The 27,415-nt window shown below is 38.1% G+C and overlaps 1 protein-coding gene across 7 annotated transcripts in view; it reads left to right on the forward strand.

The window, feature by feature from the left end:
* Window positions 1-6,218: 6,218 nt before the first annotated feature.
* The window catches only part of LOC121311053 (partitioning defective 3 homolog), a 358,770-nt gene continuing 337,573 nt past the window's right edge, over window positions 6,219-27,415 (forward strand). For all 7 annotated transcript variants that reach the window (XM_041243850.1, XM_041243852.1, XM_041243853.1 and 4 more), the window contains exon 1: window positions 6,219-6,563. In XM_041243850.1, the coding sequence (XP_041099784.1) occupies window positions 6,444-6,563 (120 nt within the window). In that variant the 5' untranslated portion in view covers window positions 6,219-6,443. The remainder of the gene's footprint in view (window positions 6,564-27,415) is intronic.

Here is a 27,415-nt window from a genome sequence, read left to right on the forward strand (position 1 = left end):
TCTGATTCTTCTGCCAGAATCTAAAATGTACATGTCTAACTCCTAATAGCACTGAATGTTTCCTCTGGTAAGGTAGTCCATTTTTATACTATATAGGGACTGTCAAAACTAAGTTAAATTAGTTCTAATCAGGGTCAGTGAAGCTGGCTAAGTTTACTGCATTGAGGATCAGTTTTCCTCACATTATAAATTTTATTTCCCTTCTCTCAAAATGTGTGGAAAATGTTAAGTATAATACCCTTTCATTTTTTTTATATATATTCTGTTCATTTGGGTGTTTAAATTAATCAGCTTCTTAAGCAAATGGTGAGCAAAATCCTCAATTATTATAATTTTTTTTCTACACAGGCAACTTATAGTTTCCACATTAACAGTGCATTTTTCAACATCTGATAAAGAATCTGGAAGCAGCAGCGTTCATACAAAATATGAGGGCAGCATTTAGCTGATGTGCTGTGTTTGGATTTCTTATAAAAAAAACAAATCTTTACAATATTATGAACACATTCAGTTCCAGTGTAGATTGTGCTGGGTGATCTGATGGTCCTGGTTCATAGTGATTTTATGTTCCTATTGTCTTGTTGCAGGTGTGAATGTAATGTGCAGGGCAGGCCGAGTGTTCCTCACAATACCCTGTATATGCTGCTAAAGCAGTTGCATTGTGAGTCTCCACAAGCGCGCCTCAAGCCTGGGAGGTGACTACTTGCTGAGAGTGACAAAACATCTATGTCTATCCAATCATTTGCCTTTTTTCTGCTTACATAAGAAACCAGTGTTTATTTTGGAATATGTGCAGCTCACAAAGTCCATAGCTTCTTGCAAACTGCCTTGTGTTTGGTTTACATGTGATATCAGATCATTAATCAAATCACTGTTTTCCTAATGCCTTTATGGAAACGAGTTTTACTGTCAGCCTGTACAGTAACAAGAGGTGTAATTGTAAGAAACGTTAGGCTACAAATTGTAACCCTGAAAAAGAAATGTCAACCATTATGAGTTGGGAAATTCAAAAGGCTGCCTGATCGGCCCAATATGAGTGACCACATATCTGTTGCAGTCTGGGAACAAACCTTTGCCATTTGAATCCGAAATGGCAATGAAGGTGAATTAGTGACCTCTCAAATTTAATGGCTGACATTTCTTTTTCAGGGAACCAGGGTTACAATTTGTAACCTAACGTTCCCTTTCAATCTCGAAATTGTATACCCAAGCTGTCACAGTGAGCCAAAGCAGCCACAAGTCGTGCCCTGGCGCGAGCCTGTCAGGCTTCTGTGCAAGAGGGCAAGCTCCCTCAAGGACTCCGGGCCCCACAGAAGGTGCTGCTGAACCAGCAACATTCAGTCAGTAAAACCTTATAAACTTATGTGGTGTGGCCCCCACTGCAGTGTTACATATATCTTGGCAGGGGTGCCCCATGAAACACTGCCCAAGATGTCATAGTCACCCTAGTCGAATGATCTGTAACATTACCTGGAAAGGGTAAGTTAGCCAGCTCATAAGCCTATTGTATCGTATCCACTATCCAATGCAACAAATGCTGCTTGGTAAGTGCCGGACCCTGAGCAGGTGACCCATAACATACCAGTAACTGGGTAGTTTGTCGTCATAATTTAGACCTATCCATGTAACGCCTCAATGCCCTGAGAGGGCAGAGTGTTTTAAGTCTCTGATCATCTTCAGAAGAAAGGGGGCGGATGGAACGCCTCCAATTCCACCGACTGGTTCTGTTGAAACTGCGAAACAACCTTAGGCAGAAAAGCCAGGTTAGTGCGTAAAGTAACCATATCACCACCCCTGGCAAAGCGCAAACATTGAACAATCAATCAAGAGGGCCTGTAACTCATTGACATGTTTTGCTGATGTGATAGGCAAGAGAAATTCAGTATTTAAGGACATGAATTTAAGGTCTACTAAATGCAGAGGTTCAAAGGGAGTCTTTGTGAGGACTTTAGGATCAAGTGCAGACACTTAGCCACTGTAGCCTCTTACCTATTGGAACTGCTCACTGCCCGTGTCACATCTCCAGATCTGAGGTCTCAGAATGCTAATGTCCAGGTTGCTGCTAAAGTCTGGATCTCTGGATTTCAGTTGCAATGTCAATGTTTGATATTCCAGAGAATTTAGGATGCACAATGTTTTTAAATCAAGAGTTAAGATTTATGTTTTCATCTGACTTTCAGTCTTTTCTGTAATGTTATCAAAATGCTTCCAATTATTCTTATACACGTTATGTTTATCTGTGTTATGGATTTGGATTCTAAATATGTAATTGATCAAATGTTTTAGTATAAAACCAGTTGTGCTCCAGGCTAGTTGATAGGACGTTATATCAACTATAAATGCTAGGATGGGACTTTTTCACACAGGGTGGCTTTGAAACATTTATGGTCATGAGAATTACAACCACATGTGCACTGAATGCTTCAGTGTCCTACATCTGCTGTCTGGGGCTGAATCACTCCAGCGTAATCAATGCTTAACTGAGTCTCATGAGGAAGACAGTTATTCAGGTGTATCAGTTTAGTCTCTAGGATACGAGAAAAATGCTGTCTTTAATAGTGGTCTTTGGAACAGGGCTGAGACCTTTGATTTCAGATGAGTGGCTTCTTTCATAAAACCAAGATCCCTCAATAAGACATCAAAGTGAAAAATAATTAATGTTACTTGCAGGGTCCCAAGTGGCTGGGTGACCAATAGGGACTTTGTGCTCTTGCAGGATTAAGAAGGAAAATCGTTAGGATAGTTTGTGTCATTGGGATTCTGTGTCTAAGGAAACTCGTCAGGGGATAGTTTGTGTCATTGGGATTCTGTGTCTCTACTGCCCAGTGTCCAACTAATCTACAAAGAGAGCTCCAAGACCAGGCCTCCCTTTCAGGTCAGTGTCTTGGTAACAACTGTTGCTTAGATTTGGTAGGTATCAATAATGGATTGACTTGAAAATATTGTACTGTTAAAAAATCTGAAACAATATTTTTTCACTGCCCTCCAAAGCCAGTTTGTGTGTGTGTATGCGCTTAGTTGTTGCTGTTGCTCCTCTTGTTTTAAACATCATTTCTGTTTCAGTCAACACACACTTATGGTTTTAAAGAAACCTCTGATTACTTTGGCATGGACTGAGAAAACACGGTAAGAGCTGCTTTTAGATACTATTTTGTAAAATGCCACAACTGTATTTGTTGTGTATACCGGCTGCAGTAATGTACTTTGTTGTTTTAGACATACTGATTTAGCCGACATTGTTCATTTATAATGCCCGGAAGTACAGTAGTGCAATGACTCCCTCAGAGATCCCATCGATTGGATATTTTCACATTAAATCTGATTTGTCAGGTTCTGCACAGTGTATATTACTATATCAGTACAGTAGCAGTAGTTTACATTGTTGTTATTATTTGTATGTATTTTTTTAATGTCCAACAGAGCAGGCAAGCCCAGGGCTAATTCAATGGACAAAAAGTACATTGGCAGCCCCTAGCATCATACTGAGGCTTCGGTTTATCTCTTGCTCTGAGTTACAGTAAGAGTGCCCCAGCCTGCAACACTCTTTCAGGTCACCCACTCATGCACTGACCAGGGCCACTGGAACTTTATTGCTTTTAACTTTTGAAATCTAACAAGATACAAGTCCAAGGAGGTATGGAACCCAATCGAAATTCACATACTTTCCTTGGGTTGCCAAGCTGCTGAACCTCAATCCAATTGAGGCCCTATGGCACGACCTGCCAGATGTCTCTAGACAAGGTGATCCTAAATGATGTAAGTATAATTCATTCAACCTTTGCCAAGGTTAATAGAAGCCTGTTTCAGATATTGGTTACAAGAACTAAACTCAAACCCCCAAACAGAAAAAAAACAAATAGGAAAATGAATTATAGAAAGGAAAAAAATGTGGAATGTTATCCTTGTAGATTCTTGTATCTTCTTAAAAGTGTTTTACATTATTTATGAAGTAAGCGCAGTATTGTTTGCTGAATGAATATTAAACATATTTGTATTTTGCAGCGAGACTCCCGGATGATGAATGAATAATGTTTACAATTAAGAGTGTAACCCATTTAAGTTCACGACTGATTCCCAAATTGTTCCTGGCTTGTTGGCAAGATGTGAACCACTGAGGTGAGTAGCTTCCTTATGCGTTCATATTCCAGCATGAGGTTTTGCTTAGTCACAGCCCATGTCCACATTCTAGTGAATTATTACTTGTGAGAGAATATGAATTGAAAAACAAAAATTGTGTAAACTGCACTACCTGGTTGAGTGCAATTTACAATCCTCAGTCCAAGGATTCAGAGTAGCTTGTCTTTATTAAACACGGCTTCTGATCTGGTAAATACATTAAAGTCCAAAATGCATTTCACTGTAAATGACAACTTCAGAGTTTACTACAGGAAGTCTGTATTGGGATATGGGATAATGAGGCAGAACTGGGGTTGTGTGTCTATTGACACCTGGCAGGTGGGAAGCAATTAAAGTTCAAAGGTAATAATTTATTTCAAATTAAAATTAATTACCTCAGTTTTAAAAGACATATAGTTCTATTATATACTCAGATCCACAAGGCAAAGTTTAGTACTTTTCTCTTTGAAAATGACTCAATAATGTGTCACATGTGGGATTGCCATCAAAATCCCTAATGTGGAAACACAGCCAGTGGGGACAAAAACTTTCTTCAAAGTATGAATTTACCTGAGTCAAGAGCAGTAGAAAGGCACCCCATATCCTCATATCTGCACCATCATATTGTTTTTTGTTCACATTGCACATCATGTTATGTATGTGTAATATATATATATATATATATTATATATATATATATATATATATATATATATATTATATATATATATATATGTGATATATTATGTATATCAGTGTATGATCCAGCCACACTGGTTTCAAATTCTGTGTATAATAATTAGCACTGTATTCATCCACTTCCATTCACTCAAATACTTATAAATTAAAAAAGCACATCCGGTGGAATATGCATACATTGCTGCTGACTGAATTTAAAAATGAAAATGTCTAATAAAAGAGTGCTGTTTACTTTCACAGAAACACTATCATTGAGAATTGCCACTGGTGCCTCTATATATTATCAAGTTCAGATGTGTAAAGCAGCACTGCTCACAGAGTCCAGTGAATCGATGGTTTAAGTGAAGTACATTGAAAGTGGAGGCAAAGAATTACAGTAACTGGCAGCCTGTTATTAAATAAACACTAGTGGAGGGTTTGACGTACCTTACCCCACCATTAGATTCAGTGAGGTCTGTTTTAAGCATCTTAGTGGTGGTGATGTTTCTATATTGCTGCTGTTTAACTGTTGTGTTGAAGCTTTCTAATGTTTAACCACGGAGATGATATGTTGACCCATTTATTAACATCACCACATACAACAAAAATATAATGAAAATGGGCTCACAAAGAAATGTAGAAATCTGATGTCAGACATTGTTGAGATCACTAGAAAGGCCCCAATGAAAGCTGCTGTTGGTTTGTGCTTTCAGCTTGTAAAGAATGCCAATTGCATTAAGTACACAAAACACAATCTTAACAATGAGTATTTTTTTTTTTCAAAACATCTTTAACCATTTTAGAATTTGTATGTGCATGCACATAGCATAATGAATTAAAACCTTGGCGTGGTTTAAACATGCACAAATATTGAAGGGGAGTTTGACATTTAAGGTCAATGCCAGCACTACTATACGATTTGTGACTATAGGACAGTAATGGCAACTAAAAAAAAAAAAATAACATTTTAGAAAATCCAACACTAGCAGATTTCTGCTGCTAAAATAAATTCCCCTTTGTGTTTATTATCCGTTGTGGGCTATACTCATGAAGCATTAGCCTGCTGGTGAATGCGTAGTACTGTAATACAGTCGCTGGCTCTCAAGTGCTACCATGCATAAACCCAGCCTTTTGCAGCTTCATTGTGGGCGAGGTGTGGTTACTGTTTTTAGCAGCACTTCAAAAAAGTGCTCTTATTCAATATCTCTGGACAGATCAATAACTTTAATATATGTCGCTTAGATAACTGTATCATTATGTATAATAACGATATAATGCATGTATACATAACGTTTTGAATAGAGCAGTTCCATTAATTGTCAATGCATCTTGCGGTGTGCAGCAGCACTTCTGTCAGTACTTCTGTTCTCCAGAGCGGGGAGACTGTTCCTCATTTCAGTGGCTTCCTGGCTCCATCCAATAACCAGTTCATCAGGGAAAGCAGGATCTCAGAAACGTTAAACAGGTGGTCACAAACACACATCTGTAAACACCGACCATGGAGAAAAGGTGAAATCCTCGGCGATTTTACTGCCCTATATTTATTTTTACACTACCAAAGGAAATATACCTTAAAGGGCGACTTTACAGAGTTTAAAGTACCAGGCATTTACTTCTGGAACTGGGGTTTTCGGAACATATTGGAGAGTATGAAAGTGACAGTGTGTTTTGGAAGGACCCGGGTGGTGGTTCCGTGCGGGGATGGGAATATTAAAGTACACAATCTTATTCAGCAAGCCGTCATGAGATACAAAAAAGCTATCGCCAAGGTAAGTCTGATTTCGTTTTAATGTATCCCTTTGTTGTCCGTTTTTGAAGGCTTTGGAAACAGTGTTGCAAATCTGGGGAATGGAGCGTGTTCAATATGGCGCTTTTCTGGGAGAGAAAAAAAAAAAAAAAAAAAACAGCGAAAGAAGGAAAACAAACCTAAAGGTCTTTTTAGGGTATTGTTTGAATCGCATGGGATAGGGAGAAATCAATTTACAATTGGGCCGAAAGAGTTTGCCTGAAGTTGGTTTGTTGTACTGAGGTGTGTTTTTTTTTTTTTTTTTTTTTTTTTTTAATTTTGTGTTTTGTACGTGCCCCGGCTGTAGCAATTAAACCATAAAAAGTTCATATCCGAGCGTTCTTTAAAGGGACACACGAGTTGTCAAAAATAACTTGTATAAATAAGCTAAAAACTCAGCTTTCCAACTTCAGTTAACGATTATAGTTATTTTTTAATTGCCATTTTGAAAGTTTTCCAACGTGTCCCTCAAACGGCACTAGCACATGCTTTAGTATAGTTAACCTTGCTTTAGAATAACCTGCTGTGTTTTTTTTTCTTTTTTCAAAGTTAATTTAAGCATAGTTGTTTAATTTTGTGAGCTTGTATTCATATTGGACAGTATGCAAATGAAGGATATTATTGTTATCATGTTTGCTTTGCTCGGTATTAGTATCTGACTGCATTGCATTTTAAAGCCTTGGTGTTACTATACAATACCGGTATCCCACTACTGTTGTATGTTCATCAAAATGTTAAGTGTCCTGATAAATGCACATAAAAAATGAACGCATGTTTAATACGTTTAGTTTTTAAATCCAGCCCCAGGCTTCCCAAACAACTGAGGCCCATCAGGAGGAGGAGGGAATTGATTAGAACCGTCTTTCTGCATTGAAAACAGTACCAAGCTGTACCGTATATGGGGGGAAAAAGAACATTAACTAGAGGTTTGAGTAGGTGTGTAAATAAGTGTTGGGATTAAAAGACGTGAATACTGTGTACAGCACAAATCGCGGTGGCTGGAAAATAGCCGCTTCAACACTACTAGAATTAGGTTAATTATATTATAATGAATTATTAAAGCATTGTTTGTGTTAGTGTTGCAGTTTTACAATATTGCAGATTGCAATTGCTAATTACGTTTAATGTAAGGCTGATTAGTCTGTTTTCGTCTTAATGACGGGAACCCACTTAACAGCTTCTTTTAGGTGTCACCATGACGCGACTGGGGGATTGAAGTCTGTTAGGAGACTGAAGTGGGATTTTGCTGGATCACTTGGTGTGGACAGCTAACATGCATGACAGCAACAGCGCTGTATTGGTTACAACTAAAGACTTCACTTTTTCAATTAAGATTCCATGGTGATTTATAGAAGGGGTGGTCTATAAAATACCTCACGCTGTCAATCTTGTAGTTGGACTGCAGTGTAAAGTAACTGTTAGAGGAAATGTTACGAAGATTCACCTGTGCAATGAATATAGAACTACTAGATTACACATGCTCGTGAAATATAATTGGACTGTTAATCACTGTTCAGATTAACGTTTTCATATTCATATTCAAGACAAAGCCAGGTTCAGATGTTGTGTTCGTTTACTTACTTATTTATTTTTTTTCCTAACGGTAAATATTCCATTAACTGTTCAGCACAGTTCTGCTGTCTTTGTCACAAACGCACACACACTTCAAATTCAGGACTGAAACCTGGATTAAGTTAGAATGATGGCAGTGCCCTTATAATGTAAAGCTAAGGCGTTACCAAAAATTTGTATTTAATTCAGACCAAAGATGAAGCGGTGGGGTAAGTAAGCACACTTTGCAGTTATCTTTGTGATCTTCAGATTGGGGAGAACACAAATACTACTACTTTTGGTAGTCTAATTACTGTACTAAATAATAATGTAACATGGTGCCTGTTTGTCAAATCAAAGTACAGATGCACATGATATTATGCTGTACCAGGGTTGGATTGAGAGTTCCCAAAGGGATGTCATGTTCTTGATGATAAATCAAATAGGATCATTGTAAAAATCAACTGAGTTTTTGCCTAGAGCCAGAACTGGAGTTTTATGATTTGTGTGCAGTCTCAAGAAGGACACAAGGCAAGGATTCAAGGCTAAACTTTTTATTTGTTTTAGCTTCAGTTGTTTCTTAAAGCACAGCTCACGATTCTTGACTCCAAGGTTGGGCTGGAAGAAGAACAGAACAAAGAAAAGGAGCTAAAGATAGAGCTAGAGAGAAATAACTAAAGAGAAGCGCGACTAGTAGAAGCATGAGCTGTGGCTGAGGGCAGCTTTGTTAAGCAGTAATCGAAGATAAGACAAATAGTTTAGTCTTGAGCCTTGCGTTGCGTCCTTTTTGACACACTGCCACATTGGTGTCAGAAGTGGTCATCGGTACTCCGCCATGCACTCGTCAGTGTAGCCTGGTGAGGAAGCAGCAGGGCTGGTAAGTGACATAATCACACACGAAGACATAAGCCCCATACATGCTCCTTGCAAAGGAGCCGTCTCTTTTGTACAGCGGTATTGGTGCTATGGTTTAGTGCGAGAGGTCCTGGGACCGTGCCCGCCCTCCGCCTGTGTGTGGATTGCTTGCGTTAACCGAGAACGCTACAGTATTTTAGGATAGACTCATTAGTGTACAGAATGCTTATATGCACTATCAAGAGTAATATTTCATTTTAGTATTTTTCCTGCTGCATTGAGACCCAGTGTAACTGTTTACAACCTTTAGTGTACTATACAGTGACACTTTGCATACTGTGTGACAGCATTTGCAGGGCAGACATGTCTGTACAGCTTCATTCTGTGGCTTCAGAATGCGACAGCAGGTTTGGGGATATATTGCCAAGAGCTGTGCTGTTGTGAGATCTATTTGTGTGGAACACTGTGCAGCATATACCTAGAAAAAGCTTCTGAAATTGCTCTCTTATCAACCATAACTGAATGCAGAATTACTGCTGTTTCATTGTTTTCTACTGAGGACTTTTAATTTTTGGAAAATGAAATGCAACTGCAGGGATAAGTAACAGTCAATGCTTTTAAAATGAAACCATGTAATAAATTGCAGCAATCCTAAATATGACGTTACATATGAAAAAGCACAGTTTTTTTTATTTGGATAAATTTGTAAAAGTACATTTTAAACAAGGTTGGAAGTGGCATTATAGTAATACACATGAAAGCAATAGACAGAGAGTAGATATCTTGTACATGGGTTTTATGTATTACATTTGAAGTCACTAATGACTGGTTTCACAGATCCTAATTCCTACTAATGTTAGAATACCATACAAGGTAGTGCATGGTTAGTGCTGATTGGGTCTGTGAACCCAGCTGTAAATGACCTTAAAATGTAGATAGTTATATTTTAGTTTGTTTTATTATTTCAATCTCCTGGTATTTAAAATGCACACCGCGTTTGAAGGCTAAATCTGTGACCTTGGCGTGAGATACAGCTGTTGGATAAAAAAATTGGTTTATGACTCTGCATGCCTGTATGCATTCAGAGTGTGGCCCCGCCAAGGATGACTTTTGACCAGTTCAGCAGAACACAGGTTACTGCAATACTGATTGACTCGGTGTCCGCTTTAAAGCTTTCCTGCGTTTGCCAACTCCTGTTGGCACTCATTGAGCTCTCCCTTTCTCAGTGTGCTGAATCAGAGTTTTACGAGAGAGCTGATTTATCCTTGTGATCCGTCAGAGAAACTACACGGACGCAGGGAAAGTGAGCATTTTGTCAGTAGCCGTTATAGTAAGAACTGGTTTCGGTTTGGGTGTGTAAAACCCCCTCTCTTTCTGCTGTGACTTTGTGGAAACTTGCACATTTTAATTCATATAACCGATACCTTTTAATAGGGTATCTTCAACATTTGAAAATGCATACTTCTTATTAATATATTGAATTACTGGGTTATAAATAAGGCTATGATGTTGTCATGGTGATCGTGAATTGGAATAAAGTCTGTGAAATCTTGGAAATTGACGTAAAAACACATTTAATTAGGCGCTTCCGTTATTTCTATCAAAAATGCAGTGCGTCATGAACTTACAGTACAGATCTGCGATTTACATGGAGCTATGTAGGTCATGATCTGCATCTGAGCCAGCCGTCATGTGAATGACTGGAATGGAAGTTTATGGAGCGAAAAAATTACGAGTGTGTCAGAAAAGTGGCAAATATCACTGCTAAGCAGAGAAGTAACAAATACCCAAAGGGGACATTTCATGAAAGTGGTGGCATGATGTTTTGTAAATGAAAATCAAACCGTGGCAAACATGTTGAAAGCACTTTAAAGCTAGTACAAGCCTTTGAATCCGCATCAGAAAAGACAGCTATACTAAAACCAATGAGTGAGCTATTTTCTGTAAAGACAGAAGAACTCGTGCATCAGAGAACAGAAGTGTCCCTACTTCAAGGCTTTCTTTACAATATGCTGTTTCAGAATCTGGGAAAACTCGTGGTACTTCTAAAGTAACATTTAAACGTTGCGTGGCGGTGTGACGGTGTAGCGCTGATGTCAGCCCCGGAACACAGACACACAAGCAGGGGAATGCGTTTAAGCATTATAGCGTATATTTAATAAAACAAATATATATATAATATATATATATATATATATATATATATATATATATATATATATATAATATATATAGATATATAGTGTGTTGTTTGGGATCTCGATCCCCGTTCTCCTTTCTCTCTCCATCTCTCTCTCTAACTCTTATCTCTCTTTCCCCGACTGAGCAGAGCTGGTCACGTTTGTTTTTAATTTAATAACAATAATACGCCGTGCGCGGCGGCTGTAAGCCCTGCAGCGTCACACTTGTCATAAGCAGTAGTCTTTATATTGGTTTTGGTGTACTGTTTAAAAGCTCCAGTGCATGTTGACGTAGCTAAAACTGCATTATTTGGTAAATTGTAATTTTTTTTTTTTTTTTTGCTGCAACTCATCTACTTAAAATGACCAAGCCAAAATCGTAGCCTTAAGGTCTTCACACACTGGACGCTATGAGTTTCGTCCTTTGATAAAATGGTATTTTTGCTGTGACACTACCTTTCACACCAGTGGGGACAGGCAAGCGCTGTGTGATAGGCGACTCTCTCTCATTGTATCATCAGCTAGAAAAATCACACATACGGTAGTGCTCTTATACAGCTAAGAAAAATGTACAATACATTGTGGCTTTTCAGAATACTTATTTATTTTAGTATAGGGCAACGAATTGTTGCAAAAACAGACGTCAATCCAATTTTTGGCGCGTCTCTTCAGTGTCGCCTGTTGCATCGCAGACAGTGTGAACGGCTCCTATCAAAAATATTTTTTTTTTTTTTTTTTTGTGGTGGGGTGGGTCATATGACAAATTCGCTTGCCGCATTAGGTCCGGTGTGTAGAGGCCTTAGTTATAAATATATGCATACTTTACATACAGTCCAGGCTAAACCAAAGGTTAAGTGATTGGTTTTCCTTGACTGATAAAATCTACACACAGGAAAAGGGGCTTTCTACTTGGGGTAAATAAGCACTCCTTCTCCTTTCCCAATATAACATATACTATTTTTATTTTTATATAGCGCCTTTCATAGTGGACCACCATCCCAAAGAGCTTTACAGAGGTAGGCTGTGAACTGTGCATTATATGCAGAGTCGCTTACAATAGGACACTGATGAAACAATGAAGAATGGAGCACGAGGAGGTTAAGTGACTTGCTCAGGATCACAATTAGTCAGTCTATGGTAGAGGTGGGATTTGAATTGGTGAACTTCTGGTTACAAGCCCTGGACTTCAACCACTGGACTATACTGCCTCTTTATGTGCAGATGCTTCTTACAATGGCCACACCCCCCAGTTCTGTGCATGCTGAGGGCCTGATTTGAAGTGCTTAAAAAATATTCATATTCTTACCTTGGATCAATGTCAGTCTTGTTCATTTTAATGCATTACACGGAAATGTTCAGACACATATGAATTAGCATATTTGCCTGTAGGCCTTCAATTAAGCTACACTTAACTTGTCGAATTAATTCTGTTAATCAGTATGATGTACGGGAGGGGGGGTGGGGGGATGCATAAGCAAATGGTCTACCTTGAAGCACAAGGCCATGAAGCTGCTTTAAACTGGAAAGTGCTGATGAATATGCAAGAACAGGCATCTTATACCACAACAGCAGTGTAAAATGCAAACTGTCATACGATGGCATCAATTCAGTAGTGATCCTCTTGGAGCTAAGGAAGTTGGAAACTTGCTGGATACAACATTTGTAGTCGTCACTAAAGTCACAGCATTTGAAGCTTTCCAGAGTGATTTGTAATTTCTCCTGTGAACTATGCGCTGCCTGTTGGCATTAGCAGAAGTTTCATTTTAAATTGGCTGTACTACCTAAAGTGTTTTTTTTTGTATTGTTTTTGTGATAACATTGAATGCACATAGTGTTAAGAAATGTAGGCTGTCAAAGTCAGATGTCTCTTGTATGGATCAAAACAGGATGACTGTATTGTGTAGCTGTGAGGAAATTTAACAATTTGCCAGTTGTGAGTTCAAATGGAGATCTTGGAATGTTGCAAGCAGTCTGAAGAGAAAGAATTGAAATTGGATCTGCAGCTGGTTCAGCCCTGCCTTAAAAAAGAATTATCAGGGCTTCGGTTTCATTTTGGTGTGCTGGGGGGATTTCCCCATATGCTGCATATAAAAAAAATCTTGAAGTTGAATGAAGTTTTTGCTGCAGCAGAAGAAAAAGGTGCTTTTCTTTTTAACCAGCACTCTTTACACTCAACCCCGTTTCTGCCTGTTTTTCACTCTTCATTTATGTATGTTTAACTACTGGATAGTTTGTACTGCATGCATGTGACTCTTCAAATGGAAGGCCACAACATTTCCTTTCATATGTAAGCTGCAATAGGATCAGGCATACTATGTGGTAGAGATGAGAATATATGTAAAACAAAAACACTGCACCATTAAACCTCAATATGAAATGAACATGTGGGGGCTGAGATTCTAAGCTTTCTAACGATACCACCCCTTTCAGTCTAGCTGCTACAATGATGGAGCAATAGAAACGAACCCTAAGATGTGAGATGAGAGGCTTAACTATAGGCGATTGTAGTTCTGGCTAGGAGTACCACATTTTAAGAGTTAAAGCAAAGTCACCACTTACAAAACAACACCTAAATAGACTTAATGTCAACTTTGCTTACTACAGTGTACTGAGTTTCTATAATACTTAGATAGTGGCCAAGAATCACATACAAGAGAATAAAGTCTCACGGCACTTAAAATATCCAGAACTAGTCAGAATGCTGCTCATAGTGCTTTCGTCACTGACACCCACTTCCTTAGAGATTGTTGTAGCGTTTCAGCAATTCTAAAGTGAGTGAAAAATACAGTAGATTGGTATCTTAGAATATCTATGTGAGATTTTCCCACACTGAAAGTTGCAGATATGTGGGAGCAACTTGAAAAATGCAAGATTCCTGTGATCCTGCGCTGAAATTCAAGCTATTTTATATATATATAAAATAGCTTGAATTTCAGCGCAGGATCACAGGAATCTTGCTTGCATTTATATATATATATATATATATATATATATATATATATATATATATTAACAAACAGTATAGCTAGTTAATCAGATTACTATTAGTTGTGTTCATTTCTAGTTAATCAGATTACTATTAGTTGTGTTCATTTCTGACAAAGGAAAACAGTAGCTGGTAAATGTCTTGACGTTCATGCCAGATGGATACAAATAGGCTGCAGTACACTTTTGGCTGGTGCGTCATGCTGTTCACATCAGTTTGATTATAGCCTTCTCTCAATTCTGTAAGGAAATTAAGTCCCTCATTTTAGAAAAATATTATAACACAGGGATGGAAATAAGACTTTCATTGCATAACAAATGTGATCTTGATTAGTGTGACAGTAACAAGCTCAGGTATGTTTTATTAAAATCATAGTAAAATGAGGAATGGATCAAACTGCTATGCAATGTCTTATGTCCATCCCTGCAACATGTAAGACTCTTAAGACTCTGTACATTTTCAGGTTTTACAATTATTTACAGTGTGGGCACCCTAGTTTTTAGGGTAGCGTGCCTGCTCAAGTTTTTTTTTTTTTTTTTTTTTTTTTAATAAAAAAAAAAAAAAAAAAAAAACCCACAAATGACAATTGATCTTAATGATCAAAGCTGGCTAATCTGCATTGCATTTATTTGAAACTGTCCCTCGGGATGGCAGAAATGCATGCAACTGAACAAAGACAAATACTGTAAAGAAGGAAGATGGGGGCAGAAAGTGGGCAGTAAAAAAATCACCTGCTTTCTGAGTCAATGCTGTGGATAATCGAATCGGATCCACTGAGCAGACCTTACTGCAAAAGAATGTGCTGCTTGGGTGTTTCATTAGGACCCTAAGCTGCATTATGTTCAAAGAGATTTCTGGGTGTTTTTCCCACTGCCACCCCTATTCCCCACACTTTACAAGATGAGTGTCTCATAATAGTAACAAATGGTTAGTTACAGAATTAATGTGAGAGCTGCTGGCTCAGGGCCCTTTTAAATGCAGATCTGCCTTGTGGAATGTTCTCTTCTGAACTCTGGCTGTGCACAGATGTGAATTCTGTTGCTAAACACAAATACAATCGGTGAGTCATTTATTTGTAAGTTCGGTTACAGAAAGAGTTTATATAGTTACAGTGCTGCCTGCGCCAGTATGTTTTCGCATGCAAACACACATGCAGCAGTGTGGTATTGTAAATGCTAATGAAGTGTTTTGTCTAAGGGAGTCTCTGTTTATTGATCAGAATTCTTGGATTACCTTAGATTTCTGAATAATGAAGCGAAACCTGCACACCTCTCCCTGAGTTCAGTAGATTCTATACATTAATAATTACCAATAAAAGAAACGTACGTTAACGTTTACCATAGTGTGCATTTATTTTAATGGAATACATCTATTAAGTGATGCCAGTTGGTAATACACAATAGGTAAGATTGACTGGAGATTGACTCTAAGTGACCAGTGTTAAGGTCACACTCGTTAAGTGATTTTGAATTCTCTTGTGAAGCAAACGATAACGCCACACATTATAAATCCTTGTTAGTCCAGCTTTGTGTGGAGGTCTGCTTTGCTGATTATGTTATTTATATTACAGTATGACAGAGTTTTTCAGAGGGAGGGGTTTCCACAGATGGGCTGTAAAACATATCTACATATTACACTTTGCAGTTCAGATGTACAGTGTACAAGTGGGCCAGGCATATTGCATTCAAACAATACGAATCCTTGCAAAGATATTCTCTGCACAAGAACAACATACTCCTGTTTTTTATTTGAAAGTCCTTTGTCATGAGTGTCATAGATTTCCTTACCTCTGCACCGAATACTGCAGCCCTGCCACTATCTGCAGTGGGGTGTCATTGCAGCATTGTCGCACCCTAGGAAGCAACATGGATTGATTGCCTTTTCCACATGGTCCTTTAAAGACCCTTCATTTCTCAGGATTATACAGTAGGCCAGTTATTTGGATATTTTACCGTAAGGTAAGAACCACCTTAAATAAAACAAAGTAATTCAACAAAGTAATCTTTTTTTGGGGGGGGTGGGGGCGTAGCATTTATTATCATTTTTTTTTTTTTTTTTTTTTTTTTTAAAGAAACAAATATTTTGTGCTCTGGATTTATTAGTATCCTGGCGTTTTCTGTTAGACACTTCATTAGAAAAGTATACACTCATTTGTACAGTTCTTGAATCTTCTTAAAGCAGAAATTAGCTTGCACTTGCCAGATCTTTAGAAATACACCAGCCTGCCCATTGCCACTTTTGGAAAGATTAAGGAAATTAATTGGATGTTGATATCAAAGCAATTAGACCCGCCCCAGCTCTTAGTTGAGTCTTGTATTACAGGACTGTGACTAAGCCGACAAGAATTCAAATGGGCTTACAGGTTGTTTAGTCATGTAACAAATCGCTTTATTTATTTGACCTGTTTGTTTATTTGCTGAACACCCAATCTATAAAGTTGCCATCAATACTAGCAAACACCATGAGAACCCTAGCTGTCTCTTCAAAGTGTGGTGAACCGAATATTCATGAAAGTCAACCCGACTTGGTGACTGTGGCCTCAGTAGAGCTCGCCGAATCCTGTCTCTCATCCAGGTACATCACTTAAGTCGCCAAGATGTAATGCCTGAAATAGAAGATTATACAAAATAAATCAAAACAAAATGGGGACTGCATTCGGATATTTCACAGCCATAAGTTGTTGTTGAAGTTACATGAGAAGATGAGACAGTTTTAGCTCTGCTCTTCGGCTTAACCAGAGCTGCTTGGCATGCAGTTAATAGTGGAAGTGGGAGGGATTTTTTTATTCTATTTTTGGCTCCTTTAGTTTCATAGTAATTACAGAGGAAGATATTGCAACAGAAATAGTGGAAAAACATGAATCAGAATTTGACTCGTAACCCAGGAACTGGGTTAACAATACTGTTCAAAAGAATCAGAAAATATGCCAAGCTTTAACCAACTGCAATAGTGGTTGGTTCAGTATTATATTGGTTTATGAAGCCTATGATTCTGAAACAAGATAAGACCTTCAAAGAAAAGGGAAAACAATCATCTCACTGCCAGTTTGAAACCCTTACATTCTGATCCATGTGACAGTAATTTTAGCGCAGTTTCACAGGGTCTTGAAGAGCACTGGATTACGGGAACTTGTAATTGCCCAGAGGATGGAAGAACTTTGGCTTGTCTTGCTATTGCAAATCAAGCAAATCCAGCCATAAGTGATGCTGCTTTTTATTTCTAAGCCAGTCTCTTTAAATGCTCTGCATGTCCTCTCAGTTTAATACTCAATACTTCCCTCTCATGTTTATCCGGGTTTGGTCACGCGACTTGCATGTATACACTACACACAAATGCGCACACTGTTCTACAATGCATGGTCTAACTAGTTTGAATGTTTCTGAAGACAAAATACTAATGATGTCTGGCCTAATGTAGTATGTTAATACTCATCTCTCTGGTGTGGTGATATATTGTACAATTGTCCTGTTGATCCAATCTCTTCACTTTTTGTTGTGTATAAGATGTAGTCTTTGCAGCAGCGTTGATGTAGCTGAAGTTTTATTTTCTTTCCACAGTGTTTCCTCCACCCCTGTTTGCTTTGTTGGTTCCAGGGAGTATATGCCAGTGTAAAGCTTTATGGAAACCACTTAAAGGGTACATAAGGACCTTTTTATTTTACTGCGTTACATGTGTGTTTTTTTTTAATTTCTGTATTGACCACTTTTTTTAAACTTTTAAATTGCATTCCCTTCCTCAAGATGGCTTCACATCTACCTGCATGGACTGCTCAGAACTACATTTCCCATCATCCACCTGCATATGAGGATGCTGGGAAATATAGTTCTGAGAGGTCCATGTAGGTATATTTGAAGCCATCTTGAGGCAGGGAATGCAATTTAAAAGTTTAGAAAAGTGGTTAAAAGGTTAAATAAATAAATAAATAAATATGCATACCTTTATGTAAGCAGTTGTAGCAACACTTGGGAACATGTAACACAATAAAATAAAAAGGTCCATACGTACCCTTTAACTGAATGCTTAAGTTGGTGAGCCTGAAAAGATTTAAATACCCATGGAAGTACAGCTGAAAGGTTAATGAGGGTAATTTTTCTAAAGGAAGTCTCTTTTAATATACAATACATGAATTAAAAATGCATTGAAAGAGGGCTGAAAGACAAACCTTGTTAGGAGGATTGTTAAATTCTATATGTTAAAACAACTACGTGATTATGTGTAGTGACAGGGACGTAGTGAAGGTGTCTGCTTTGATCCCGATTCTGTATGTATAGTGACAGTGACATAGTGAAGGTGTCTGCTTGTCCATCCTGATTTTGTGACCATTGCACTTCTATGTATATCATGTGATTAATCTTGGTTTGGACATACAAAGCGCAGTTCTTTTGTCTTCCAAAAACTTTGGACAGTTGTACAAGGGTCATACCTATTTAAGTAATAAATACAATACATAATAAAGAAGTGACCTATTTAATAAACCAATTTGTAAAATGCCTATCGTCAAATGTAGGTAGCAGATATTGCACTCAGGATCGGGGTCAATTCCTGTTTTTTAATTCCAATTCCTTTTTAAAATCGATTCCCAATTCATGTTTAATCAATTCCAACACATCATTGATCAACATTGCAGTTAGCAGTGTTCTGTTACAATGAGCTTCTCACAGTGGTAGCTTCAACTGAAGTCACTGTTTGTTAATGAAATTGGCTTCAAATGAAAGCGGTTGAACACTCACAACAAGTTATGTCTCTGAAATATCAGTTCCAGTTCCTTTGAAGGAATCCCAATTAGATTTTAAAAAGGGGTTGGAATTGAAAAACAGGAATTGACCCAGACCCGAAGTGCACTCCTGCTGCCCTTTTGCTATGCTGCTGCTTCAGTGCGTTCCATTGTTCCTCTTCTCTGTAGGGCTATAGATTCTTTTGCTATGCTGCTGATTCAGTGCGTTCCATCGTTCATCTTCTCTGTAGGGCTATAGATTCTTTTGCTATGCTGCTGCTTCAGTGAGTTCCATCGTTCCTCTTCTCTGTAGGGCTATAGATTCTTTTGCTATGCTGCTGCTTCAGTGCGTTCCATCGTTCCTCTTCTCTGTAGGGCTATAGATTCTTTTGCTATGCTGCTGCTTCAGTGCGTTCCATTGTTCATCTTCTCTGTAGGGCTATAGATTCTTTTGCTATGCTGCTGCTTTAGTGCGTTCCGTCGTTCCTCTTCTCTGTAGGGCTGTAGATTCCTTTGCTATGCTGCTGCTTCAGTGCGTTCCGTCGTTCCTCTTCTCTGTAGGGCTATAGATTCTTTTGCTATGCTGCTGCTTCAGTGCGTTCCATCATTCCTCTTCTCTGTAGGGTTATAGATTCTAATGGCTTAAAGCCAGACAAGGTTACATGGGTGAACTGTCACTCCGGTGTAATTGCCGAATATGGAAGGAATCCAGCGAGTCCCAGCTTTTATCTGGGTTTTACAAAGCAAGTTTTAAATAGAAGCCAGTGCGTTTCAACAGGTGGCAGGTATTGAATAAAACAGAGGTGAATGGAGAGTTCATAAACTAAATCTTTCAGGCCAGGCTTTGTAGTAGATTTTTAACAACATCTTGGAGGTGATCATTTTAAAAGGTTTGTGCAAAAATGAAAGAAAGAAAGATAGCACATTTAGATTTTTGCACCAAACTTTTATCAAGCACACCTATATACTTTTTAGATTGCATTGAAGTATAATCTTTATTACTGTCCACTTATTAAATGATTTCCAAGAACCATTGGATTTGCCTGCCTGTTTTTCCATTGTATTTTGACAATGAAAGTTAGTTGCTGTATGATGGTATTGCAAGAGTTAAAGCAACATGTTTCTGTTGATAAAGCTGCAGCTTTGGATTCACAAAGTCATGATTGCTGCTGTTTGATGGTGTTCAGTGATGGTTCAGCAGTCGTTCATCATCTCAATGTTAAAGCCAGGCTAATTATTTGTTCTAGTACTCAAGGAAATGCAATGTGCTAGGAGAGCAACACATGGGTTTGAGGCAATTAAACCTTTCTTGACTCTGAGGGGAACTAATGTATTCCAACAAATTCATCATCATTGATTTTCTGTGTGTTTATCTTTAATTGTAATCATTAAGGTTGGTGCATGAAAACCACCCATTTATACTGAGCTTTCTAAAGGGTTTGACAGCCTGGTAGTGGGCTCAAGTTATTAGCATATCATGCGTCCAGACTGGGTTTGTGAGGGAGCGATCCTTCAGCTTGTATTGTTGCAGGAATTAATGTAAGTAAGCTCTCAGTTGACCAAAAATGCTGTAATTATTGTATGCTAGTGTACTGTAGATTGATGGCCCTGTGTCCCAAGCCAGCATAAGCAGTCCACAACCCCATGTTGATTTTTAGTTGGCTTGTTCCCTGCTTATGAAGTGCATGTGCTGGCTTACTGGACTAAATCTGTAAGGGCTTTCTATGATTAATTACTCTTTGAAAATTAGGACGAAAAGTAAGAGTAGGAAATGGCGATCAACTTTGCCATCCTAAAATGTTTTCAACAGACAAGTTATTCAGACTATTTTGCAGATATGTTTAATTGTAGTGGCATCTACATCTGCTTGACACGCTGAACGTTTGTGCATTGATAAATGGTAATTGGTTAACCTTAGTCTTTAACCCACGATACATTGCAAAGAACAGGATATTTTTTTGTGTCCCCATTGTATTGTTAATCTTTACTGAAGGATAAGAAATAGCATTTCAGTTGGCTTAGTGCTTTGTGGTTTGTTCCGTAGCTTAGATAGCAGGACTGTTTTAAAACTGCAGCAGCTGCCTGTGTGCATTGCTAGGCTGTGTTGCCCAACTTGGCAGTGTGTTTAAGAACTGGAAGATTCCAGTAATTGGTAATGCTCTGTGCATAACCGTTCTGTTCAGATCCTGCTGAAGGGAGCAGAGCTGTACCTGACGGCTATGAAAAGAACACAAGTTGCTTCCTCTTACTTTTCTGAAACGCGGCACAGTGCAGTACACTTAGGTTTTTCCTTTGGGAGTATTTTTTAGAGGGATTTCCTCTAAAACGGCTACCTTTTTCACTATACAATGAGATTGTACTGGTGTTACTGCAATAAACAGCCTGTTATCTAATTGTTTTCTCTTGAATACACTATTGTGCCATTCCTTCCGTTACTTAGTGTTTTTTTATATTTTTTTTATTTCAAGTTTGATCTAAACCTGATATTTCCTTCTTATTTGAATCTTTGGTTACCTCAGCAGTCCCATGAATTTAAGCACATTTTAGAAACTTCTATTTAAAATATTGCTTTGCCTACTTTTTTTTGTATACCTGTATAAACCAAAACAATACTGTGTATTCAATAAATAGCTTACAATTTTAATTCCTAGACCAACAGCGTTGGTATCATTTTAAAATCTTATTTAGCTGGCTTTTCCTACTAATAATACATAATCTATGCAAGTCATTCACACAGTCATTTACAGCACTACCCTCCTTTGGTCCTCTTGAGCTGAGATGGCATTTGCATTTAGGAGAACTAGGTTAGTATGAGAGCCTTCGACAACAGTTGTAATAGTGTATTTCCCCACACACAAACATGTGTTCTCAGGGTCCTGACTGAGCATGCCATGTGTCATCCACACCTTGAGAGAACAGCACAGAAGTGTCTGTCAGAGCTGTCACTGGAGCACTGTTTGTTTGCATTCTTGGAAGGCCTCCTGTGTCTGGGTCATATTCCAGCAAGGGGTGTGGAAGCTTGCAGAGGTCAAGGTAGAGTTCAGGATGAGGATTTCAATTCGCAGTGTGATATCCAGAAATACTTCTGTCATGTGGGTTAGTGCTGAACTATTGTGCTGATGCATTACTGCACTGTTGGCTTCGTACTTGAACTGAGGATACAGGATTCTTGGATATACCATCTGGAATCCAAGCTTTATCCTGAAGTGGAGTTACTGCAGCATGGGACAGCGTGCTGGAATTCCTTAAATAATTTTAGGTAAAACAATGCTTGAAGTTAAACAAACGCATCAGGAACATTTGAGCAAAAGAGTTTCTTCAGTTATAGTGCTTTTAAATGGGCTTCCACATGTACAGTGCTTCTGCATTGAGACAGACTTGCTGGAGTGGGAAATGTAGTAAAAAAAAAAAAAAAAAAAAAAAAACTGGTTTTAGTGAGAAGAAAGGATGTGAAGAACCCTGTTTCAACACGTCTGAGAGTCTTACCAAGATGTGCAACCTTGTTGTTCAACGAAGCACACTATTGTGCTGTATCTCTAATATCTGGTTCAGTCAGAGTGACGGTGAACATATTTAACCCTTTCATTTCTACTACAGCAACATTTAAAGGAATGCGTAGAACCCATGAAGGTTTTGATCACAGGGATTTTGGTAGGTCTGTAATGCCGCTGTACGACCTCTTTATCATCGGACCTGTGAACAGTATTAGGATGAAAAATCACAAAGTAATTTTATTGTAAACTGCAAAAGTAGTATGATCATGGGTCATAGTGTTCTCATTTCCATTCCACAGAGTTTCTATTGAAACTTTCTAAAGTTCTTAGGTAGGCATGTATCCAACTGTTAGATTTCAATTTAAGAGCCTGGCCATTGAACATTGTATTCTAGCCAATTCACTCCTGCATGTAGTACAATTACAATGATTGTATAGAAATGTACCTGTATAGCAGATTACATAAGTAGGCTTCTGAATCTGGAGGGGACTGGATACGATGCACACTGTTTTATTTGGTAGGGAGTCCCATAGTGTGTGAAACCCTGCCTCCCTGAGATGGGAACCAAACTGCAACGTTGGTAACTGGCTGAGCTTTGCAAAAAAACATGAAGGCAGGTCACTCTGAAAATGTATATGTGCCTGAACACTTCGACTGTTCTGTAATGTACTGCAGCAATATAACTTCCATTAGTTTGGCTGCCCCATACACTTCACTATACACTGGACAGGTCCCTTTGCCATGGCTGTAATTATTTCAGCAATGGGAGGGAATGATCATAGGTATTACTATTTCAGTCTCAGAAAATACTTTTTTCACGTTGACACCTTTTTTTTTTTAGTTTTTTTCTTTTAGCTTCCAGCTCCTCCTGCAGTTCTTCTTTTCAGACATTTAACCTTTCTTAATTGTTTTGTGGTTCAAGCAGTTTTCGTCCACAGAAGCATTTTGGAAACAGCCCTGGAGTACTGATGCTCCATCTCGGACACACATCCCCTCGCCCAACGCTAAGTGAATAGACTGTTTTCCCTTACTACACCAGTTCAGTTATTTTTAGGATGGCAGAAACTTTTCTAAACTCATGAAATTCTGTTTTGAAGTGTTAGTACGCCCTTTGTACTGTGGCCCAGTGATTTATCTGCCTGTGTAATGGGTCCTGTATAGATTTCTTTTCTCTGGGTGTAGGTTTATTATTGTTGTGTAAAGAGAATGTGAAGGAGCGCTTCCTCCTCTTGCTGATGTTAGATTATCATCATGCTGGCAGAGGGACTCAGTGGAGATGCCCTGCACGTGAGTGTAGGTTCCCTGGAGAACAGAGTCCTAACAATATCCCTGGAAGACTGTCTGCTAAACATTGTGCTTTTACATTATTAAGCACCAAACATCCGCCTTCTGGAGCGATGACGTTTTAGTAGAAATAATGATACAAAACCCAACACTGATTCAAAAAGTACTACACTTTAAATTGATAAACTTTTAATTAGCCACATTTAGGATTAATGAGTTGATATTAATTTTATAACTTCATTTCAGACCAATAATTAACTCTTATCTTTTTATTATTATCTATCTATATATTTTAAATAGAACTTGTAGCATTATTTATTAGTACTTGGTCCATTTAGTTATGAAGGCACATTTACTGTAGTTGGTAACATAAATTGCTCCAATAGTGGTCTAATACAGAAAGTACAGGCTTTTTGATTTAGTACACCAGTTCTACGGTCATTGAAGTCATAAATGAATCCTTAACTTGGCTTGTGTTACAAACTGAATAATATGAAATAAAGCACACACCAGGCCATGCGGCTGTATGTCTGCAGTTATTTTACTAAGTTCAGAATTGCAACGTCTGTGTGCCCCACACTGGCATATTTAGAGTAAACCCACAGTGACAAAATGGAACACACACACACGACGGACGGATGGACAAGAATCTAATTAATTTAGCATCTGTGTTTTCAGCATGGGAATCCTAGGTTTAATGGTGGGCTGATCTAAAGTTAGGGATCGTTTTTTGAAGTCTATACAAATAAACTCTCTAGTCATGAGGCATTGAGGTTATCAAAGCTTAGCATAGGAGACTTGGCTAAATGTGAAAATGCAGAGGATTTGCTCATCATTTTTCCTTCTCAAGTAGCACTCTATAAAACAACAACCGGTCAGATATACCATTTATACAGTGCAAGCTGGGCCTGCTGGAGTCTGCAGTGAACAAAGCGAAATCCAGAGACTACATGATTTTACATTAACAGAACACACTCAGTACAGTAAATATAGTCTAAAGGTAAGCAAACTCAGCTGTTGTATTGATGAAACCCCTGCAGTAAATGGCATATCATTTCATTGTTGGTGTGTGGGAGCGGTTTCTGCTGTTTTTGTGGGAGGGTGGGATTACCAGAGAATGTTGAAAAGGAAGGTTTTTAATGATTTTGATTCCCCTTTGTTCTGCTGCTCCCACTTTGATGGCCACCCAGGGGTGTGTCCTATATATGACCCCCACTCTCGTCCTGTGAGAGGTAGCTGTCAAAGTGTGTTTGAAAGGTAGCATTGGAAGAGATGAGAATTTGTGAAGAAAAATAAAGAAGTCCCAGTTTCCAACTCATGTCAGGGTTTGGTAAACATTTGCTTAAGGAGCTCCATCAGGATTAGCTTATCTTGACTGTTGGTGAGGCTTTCTTTTCTTCCTTTTATTTGTCACACAGTGAAAGCTGTTTTCAATAAAGTGTGTTGACTGCTGCACACACACATGCAGTATTAGCAGAAGCAAATTAATGTTGGTATCTGGTGCCGTGTCAACATTCAACAGGACACCTCGTGGAAGATAATTACAAATTATAATGTTCAAAGATTAAGGAAGGCCAGTTAAAGCTGGGTATGTACACTTCAGGACAGTATTATGTTTTAAGGTTTGTGGTGTGTAAGAAATCCTTGTTTGGATTTTTTGAGTCTGACGAGTGGAGGTCTCAATGTCAAGGTGTGTGAGTTACGTGACCAGCAAGCAACAGAGCTCCACGTTGAACACATTGCTGGAATTCCTTCACTATAAACTGCTGTAGTTCCAGGTGAGGGGATGCTTGTGAATTGCACTCTGGTTGCTCTTTCAATGCTTCTGCTGCTGTGGCTGGTCTTCTGCACATCTCAATCACCTCCACTAGTTTGTCTAATGATTATTTATAGCAATCTTCAGTCAGAAATATTCAAGTGAAACCCATCAAGGTGCTATTGTCCTTATTTGAGAACAGGCTACTTTTTGTAATTTTTTAGAGCATTAATTTGCATCTACCTGTTTTCATTTTCTCTAACTATATTGTTATGATAACTTATTCTAATTTTGTTAACCGCAAAAGTTAAGTCTAAATGTAATGTGTCAGATTGTGTTCTGTTTTTTTTTTCCCCAAAGAAAAATGTATTTGGTTCTAAATGGGTTAAAAAGAAAACCTTTTGAAAAGTTTTTTCCCTTCAGTCTCTCAAAGACATAAATGATGGTAGGCTACTTTTTTTCATGATGTCCATACTGTAGCTCTTGTATTGTTTTTATTGAAGAGGCAGGTATGTACTGTATGTTGCTGACACACGTGCTACTATGAAAGCGCAAGTCATTGCTTCCATTTTCTGGGATGAAGACTCAATCTGGGGATTATGAGCTGTTTTTGCAGTCATGTACACTATATTTATGATTATTAACTTAAGTAAGCAGCAATTACACTTTGTGATGCCAGTGTAATTGAAGAGTTGCACACTAGCTTGTGTGAATTTCAATCCCAAACTATAATCCAAACTGTTGCTCACATAGAGGCACTTGCATATGCTAAGATCTGGACCAGTTTGTCTGCTGAGATGCAGCCCCTTTGTGTGCACAGTGTGTGTTTTCAGAGTGCCATATATACGCCATTATAATCTCAAACAAGCACTTCAGCATGTGCTCAGGGCTGGATTAACACAGGGGCTTTAGGGGCTGCAGCCCAGGGCCTCAGATTCTGAGGGGCCTCAAAAAAAAAAAAAAAAAAAAAAAAAAAAACTTTATAATACAATATCTTAAAAATGAATAAGCAGCATGTGACTGTGTGGATTGGAACAGTCTGTTTAACCAAGTCGTATTGCGTTGGACTCGGGAGCAGGGGCACCTGCGATCGTCACTTGCCACTTTTATCAGGTGTGCTGCAGCGCGAACGTGACGCACATCAGAACCAGTAAATGTCTGACAAAGCAGCACCTAAGAAGTATAAGAGCGATGCTCAAAAGCAGAATCACAAGTACAGCGCCTTTTTCACACTCTATTTTGGTAGTAGTTTCAGGTTGTGTGTGTTTCCATCTAGTTTTCTTTTAGCCTGAAAAATTCTCATTCCAAATGCAAATAAACTAATTCATATTAAAATATGAATTTTAATATGAATTAGTTAATTAATTAATTAGTTTATTAATTAATTAGTTTAGCAGTATATTTGTGCCCGAGTTCCAATTTGGTCTTGTACGACGCCATCAGTAAGTCGTACAACTTTCTAAACCGGGTTTCCATGTTTTTAGGTTGTCTTAAAACACAGCCTGCCTCATTTGGTACCCAAAAAACAAAACAAAAAATAAAACAAGCAAACAAAAAAAAATATGTCGTTCCTGCCTGTGTAGCTCAGCTGACACAAATAAATAATAAAACAACTTTACATTGGAAAGCGCTATGTACGATCCTTGTATTATTTGCTAAACATTTTTTGGCTGCATATATAATTAATATATATATATATATATATATATATATATATATATATATATATATATATATATATATATATATATACACACAGTGCATTGCAAAAGTATTCAGACCCCTGACCAATTCTCTCATATTACCAAATTACAAATGGTACATTGAAATTTCGTTCTGTTTGATATTTTATTTTTAAACACTGAAACTCAGAATCAATTATTGTAAGGTGACTTTGGTTTTATGTTGGGAAATATTTTTAAGAAAAATAAAAAACTGAAATATTTTTCCAGTTTTTATTGAAATTTAAACAGTTCAAGTCCAGTGAATAACCTGAAATGGTACAAGGTAAGCGG

The sequence above is a fragment of the Polyodon spathula genome, chromosome 3 (assembly GCF_017654505.1).
Source record: "Polyodon spathula isolate WHYD16114869_AA chromosome 3, ASM1765450v1, whole genome shotgun sequence".
In the NCBI taxonomy this organism is placed as follows: Eukaryota; Metazoa; Chordata; class Actinopteri; order Acipenseriformes; family Polyodontidae; genus Polyodon; species Polyodon spathula.